The sequence below is a fragment of the Giraffa tippelskirchi genome, chromosome 3 (assembly GCF_054371585.1).
Source record: "Giraffa tippelskirchi isolate mGirTip1 chromosome 3, T2T-mGirTip1v1.2.pri, whole genome shotgun sequence".
Classification (NCBI taxonomy): Eukaryota; Metazoa; Chordata; class Mammalia; order Artiodactyla; family Giraffidae; genus Giraffa; species Giraffa tippelskirchi.
This window is the reverse complement of record NC_137277.1, coordinates 170,425,662-170,431,661: the sequence shown is the minus strand read 5'-3', so window position 1 is coordinate 170,431,661 and position 6,000 is coordinate 170,425,662. Positions and strand designations below refer to the sequence as shown.

The window sequence follows — 6,000 nt, the reverse complement described above, 5'->3', positions numbered from 1 at the left end:
ACCATTTTGATGAATTATCAAATTGTTTCAAAGCAACTGTGCCATTTTATATCCCAACCACCAAAGCACAAGGGTTCCAATTTCCCCACATCTTCCCAACATTTACTATTTTCCATTTTTTCATTATGGTCCTCCTAGTGCGGATGGCATCTCATTACCGTTGTAACTTTGTAACTTTGATTTGCATTTCTCTGATGACTAACGACATTGAGCACTGGCTAGTTACATATCCTCTTTGGAGAAATGTATGATTAAATCCTTTGCGGATTCTTCCATTGGGCTATTTTTCTTTGCACATGTAAAACCTCCTCCATTATCAACATCCCCTATCAAGGTAGTACATTTGTTACAATGGATGAACCTACGTCAACACAGCATAATCACCCCAAGTCCACATTTACATAAATTAGGATCTTCATGGCACCTTCATAAATTTGCCTTTACAAAGCATCTTAGCCACATCTCTCCAGGGAACTGGGAGATGGGTGACAAGCAGAGAGTCAGAGAATCCCAGAGGAGCAAATCTGAAATTATGGTTCTGCAGCAAAGAATGTCTGTGTCTATGCAGACACTCAGCTCTCTGTCCTTGACATCCAGAAGAGGGTCTAGCTAAAACCTACATGACTGTCAAGGACCAAGGAAAGTCCCAGTGTGTATCATTACTGAAATGCCCGACGGTAAAGGTCACTTAAATTTACCCTCCTTCTTGGCGTGACCCATGGAATAAACATCATACAGGGTATGGGTAGGACAAATTGGCATTTGTTCATCAAATCCTCTCACACCAGTGCTCTGGGTAACTATTACTATTCATAGTAATCAAAGAGGGTGAGTGACTTTCTGTTACTTGATACAGTAACATGAAGAATGTGTTGAAGAGTGCGTTGTATGGGTTATTCAGTGTTTTGGAGCAGGTCAGTACCTCATCTGCCATACTAAGGACACACCGTGAGGAATTCTCATTTACACCAGGCTTACCTTCCCACACACCTTTCTGTCTGTCTCTGCCTTAGGTATGCTGAGCTCTCTGACTGCAACAGCCCATCTAAGCTCCTGGGAAAGTCATCCACAAGCCAATATTACTGAGCAACTCCGGTGTGCCATGCAGTGTTCTGAAACCAGGGACAAAGATGAGATACTTTCTCTTGGGAAACTCAAGTCCATTCCAAAGTGCTCAATGAATTATTTCTCTGAAGAAAATATGCATTTGAAAGCATCACCACAGGGCACACCTGTTAGTGGAGGGTGTGGTTGGAGGGAGTTATTCCCACAGAGATCTTCATATGTCACCACAAGGCAACCACCTACTTTGCTTACACTTAGAGGTAACGTATTGGTCCCATATTGGCTACCCATGTGAAAGCATATAATGCCGGACACAGTAGTTTATTACACAGGGTATAGGAGAGTCGACTGATGCTTTCTATGGCACTTCTCAAGTCTTCCAGAGTCTCTGCCTATCATGATTTCTAGAATGTACCAAAATGATGCCCCATCAGTATCTCTGGCTAATTGAATCCCAGATATCAGAGAGCTCACTCACGTCCATTTATCAGCCACCTAAGAATTCTTTACACCCAAATGCAACCTTGTGTTAAACCATGTATTGGCGTGGGGAGAACCTCAGGGTCACAGATTTATAAAAAAAAACTGTTGAGGAAATCTAGAATATTTGGAGTGCCAGGTACTTCAGCAGTTGTCCGACTCTTTGCAACCCCACAGACAGTAGCCTGCCATGTTCCTCGGTCCATGGGATTTTTCAGGCAAGAATACTGGAGTGAGCTGTCTTGCCCTTCTCCAGGGTACAGCATTGCAGGCGGGATTTTTTACCACTGATCACCGGGGAAGCCCAGAATACTTGTGGCTGTCCCCAATCTCTTCAGACTGGTATTCTAGGGGCTGCGGGTGCTCTTCTCCATCCCAGCCCCATATATAGTTGGAGAACCACCCTGGGGTATGACTCAGGATGAGAATTCTTAGAAGACTTTAATCAGATAGCTGGGAACAACGTGCAGGCCAGACGAATGTGGTGCAAGTGTAGGAGCAGAGAAACACCACAGATATAAGTTCCACCCCCATACCTGACCCACACTACCTGGTAAGACCACGAGTCCATTCTAGACAACTCACCCCATGTGATTCCACCCCCCTTCCCAGCCTCTTACATCACATTATCCCGACTTACTGGTTCCTAGCTTGAATTATTTGGAGAAGGAAATGGCAACCCACTCCAGTGTTCTTGCCTGGAGAATCCTGGGGACGGAGGAGCCTGGTAGGCTGCCATCTATGAGGTCGCACAGAGTCGGACACGACTGAAGCGACTTAGCAGCAGCAGCAGCAGCTTGTATTATCCGAAACTCCCTTGTTCATAGATTCGTATTCTTTATTAATTTGGTTATTTGCTGCCTCCCACCCCAAATCAAACACCTTATCACCCCCACCGCCTTAAGGTGGGGCTGGTAAGCTCCTTTCTTGGTCCCGTTTCCAGAACAAGGTGAACCGGCACATAGTAGGTGTTTCCTGAATACTCTCTGAGGCATGAATGAACTCGGAAGCTTATTCCAGGGTCCTGAGTGAGGCATTTTAGGCAAAGGAGACTTGGAAAGCCTGACAGGGGAGATGCTGCGGAAATCCCAGCCATTAGATCCCTTTTAAGCCTCTGACCTGTCTCCACGGCTGGAAGGTCGAAAGGGCTTGGCCCGCGCCCCCTCGCCAGCCCGGGGAAAGTCTGGGCCAAACCAGCGAACGCGGCCAGAGCGCCAGCCCTGCGAGGAGCCTCCACATGGGGACGAGGGCGGCGGGCAGGCCCCGCCCGGAGCCCCGGGGCGGCGGGCACAGCCCCGGGTAGCCAGCCGAGCCCGGGGGCGGCGCGGGCAGGAGCCGCCCCACGCGCGTCCCGCGGTCCCCGCTCCAGAGGCGCCGCCGCCGGGCCGGGGGCGCTCGCCGAGTTGGCCGCGCGCGCCCGGAGGAGCGCAGAGTTTGGAAAGTCGTCGCGAAGCTTCGGCGGAGAGCAGGGGGTGGGGGAGTGGGGGTGCTAGAGAGAAAAACCCGCCTCTTGCGAGTAGAGCGAGGAAGAGGGGGGGAAAGGCGCCGAGTTCCGCTTCCTGAACGGCGGTGGGTAGAGGAGGTCGGCGCGGGCCAGGCCGGCGGGACGCGCGCTCCGGGGCCGCGACGGGCTATGGCCGGCGAGCGGACCCGCAGGTTCACCCGGAGCCTTCTGCGACCCGGGCAGGCAGCTGAGCTCCGGCACAGCGCCGCGTCCGCAGCCGCCGTGGCCGTCAGCAGCCGGCAGCAGCAGCGGGTGAGTACCGCGCGCTCCCCGCGTCTCCCCCGCGCGCCCCGGGCGGCCGGGGACCCCGCTCCCGCAGCCGGGTCTCCGCGAGTCCCTGGGCGCCCTAGCCCCGGCCGCCCCCTTGCTTCCCCTCCCCCGCAAGCCCTCCCCCAGCCTCCTTGCCCTGCGCCCCGCCGCACCACCTCCGCGCGGCAGCGAAACCGACGCTTGGGGACCGGAGGGTGGGGGCGCGTTTGGGGACCGGGGACACTCCGAGGAGCGACCGCGCGGACCGCAGAGGCGCAGCGTGGGAGAGGATGTGCCTGGGTTGGAAGCGTGGGGGCGGTGAGGAGGTGACGGGAACGCATCGCGAGTCACACGGGTGCTAGGTTGTGGGGTCCCAGAGCCTCGAGCGTTGGACGAGTCTACGGAGCAGAACCCCTCGGTCCACAGGTCTGCGCGCCCCCTTCACCCTTGGCGACTGGTGCGTCGGAGGGGAGGAGGTGGTCGAGGGGTCCTCGCCCGGGCTAAAACCTGGGAGCCTCACCTGCACGCTATTCCAGAAACAAATGCACTTCACACCCACCTCCCTCCCCGGGGCAAAACCCCACAAACCGCTTGATGGGACTTTAGAAAGGGCTGAGGGAACCAGACTGGAGGAGACGTGGGTCATTAAGTATCCAGTGGTTTCTGGTATTTTTCTAAGATGTTCGTGGGGTTCTCCCGCCAAGATCGCTTTACTGGTTACTTCCTTGTTGAAACAAACGCCTTCTAAGAGAGCGGGGTGATTTCCGCGGGAAATCCCTGGGGCAGCCTCCAGCCTCGCTCATCTGATTCCCAAATCACATCCATAGCTTCCCAGAGGTTCAGAAGTTCCAGTAGGTGTCACCCTCCAGGGTGGAAGTCTCAGGAGGAGGAAAAAAAAAATCTACTCTGGTGGGAAAGGGAGACGAGTGGCAACAGCCTTAAAGCAAGACTTGGGTTCAGCAGCCACACTCTTGGCCTGCCTCTCTGGACCGGAATCCCACTTTGTGGCTTCCATTTTCCTTTTTGCCGGGCAATATCGTTAGGAATTAAACGGCTTCTTTTAAAAGTGTAAAAGAAAGTGTTACTCTTGCCAGTCACCCATGAAGAGGGAGCCAAGGGCTACCCAGAGCCGCTTCCCACAGCCAGGACTTTTCTTTAGAGTTATAGGTCTGGAAGTTAAACAGAACGGAAGCTAATTGCCTGGCAGAGGACTAGGCATCGGATGCCCAAGAGGGTGGTGGTGATTGGAGTGTGAAATGAGTAGGTGGCCATACCCTCTCTCTCCCTTACCACTCACTGGCTGCAGTCTGCCCTTACCCAAAGGGAATTCGGGGCTTAGCAGAATAAGTGGCTGCCCTGATTCTGATATCAGCATGGACATTTTCAAAGGCAGGAAGGATAAACCATCAAAAAGAACTTTTTTTTTTTTTCCTGAAAAGAAGGTTCAATTGGAGTAAAAGTAGAGATAGTAACATCTTCCGGCATGCCTAGAGAATAATTTTTACTTTGAAGTGATTATTCAGGATGGTGGCTTTGTCATTCTCCGCCATGTTCCTTTAAGATAACTTCATTTTGCTATTGATTCATTTTACCAAATCTCAGTAATGATCTGGTAGAGAAATGCAGTGAACTAAGTAGCATTCAATTGGAATAAACAGCCTAAATGTTGTTTTTGATTTGGGTTTTGTTTTCAACTGGGTTCTCCTGGAGTTTTTGTAGCACTTGACTTTCTCTAAAGAATATATATCCTAGATACTTTTGTATGCAGACGCGCACATTATTTTCTCCAAATTTATGTCAGATTTGAAATCCTGAGGAGTCTTGTCAAAATGAATAAGCTCAATGTCTTAAAAAGAGTTGGGGCAAGGGGTGATTCGCTGGCAGAGGCCTCTCTGCCTCCCTCAGCTCACTTCAGCACCGTGGCCAACACTCCTGAACAAGCTTTTGCCAAGACATTTCAAGAGATCTTACACATCTAGTCAGGCAGCTTGGTCAGCGATTTTGGCAGCAGGAAGCCATGTGCTTGGCATCCATCCTATAAGTTCGCTCTTTTTTTTTCTTTTTTCAAGTGTCACGTTAATTTTTTCATCACTATACTTTAAATGTACATTGTACAAAGTGACCAGGAAGTGTGCATCTGTAATCGACCCACCTCTGAGGCTGTACCTTACATAGTAGTGTCTTCTTGAGCTCTTTTGATACTAAACACGTTTCTCCTTCCAGTGAGCTGAGATGGGTTGATTCTCAGGAACCTCATAAAAAGAAAACAAAGATATTATACCATCTTTATTTAGTAATATAATATTTGTTTCTTTCCCAGCAAACAACTACCTCACTGAAGTTAAAACTTCCAAACATAACTTATTAATAGTCTTCAAATTTGGCTCAGATTGCTCAAGATGAAAATACTCTGCTAAATACAGATAACTTACAACAGCTTTAACAGCTAATTGTCTATAACACACACCAAGGTTTTTCTTAGACTAATTTTAAGGTGATCCACTAGTATTCCTTATAGAGGTGAAAAATGATCTTCAATTTTCTTATCTTTTTATTTTTAATATAAAAGTTGGAAGGGACATTCAATTTGCAAGTCACCACCATCAACTTTAAAAAAAATAGTCATCATCAGCAGGTGGAGGTAAACAAGCTGGATTGCATAACTCCAGGAGGTAGGGGCCTTCAGTTTATATTCATGTATA

General features: G+C 49.8%; 1 protein-coding gene across 2 annotated transcripts in view; it reads left to right on the top strand.

Moving 5' to 3' along the window:
* The first annotated feature begins 3,110 nt into the window (after positions 1–3,110).
* Positions 3,111–6,000, top strand: part of DOCK10 (dedicator of cytokinesis 10) — a 305,040-nt gene continuing 302,150 nt past the window's right edge. For both annotated transcript variants that reach the window (XM_081579665.1, XM_081579663.1), the window contains exon 1: positions 3,111–3,301. In XM_081579665.1, the coding sequence (XP_081435791.1) occupies positions 3,179–3,301 (123 nt within the window). In that variant the 5' untranslated portion in view covers positions 3,111–3,178. The remainder of the gene's footprint in view (positions 3,302–6,000) is intronic.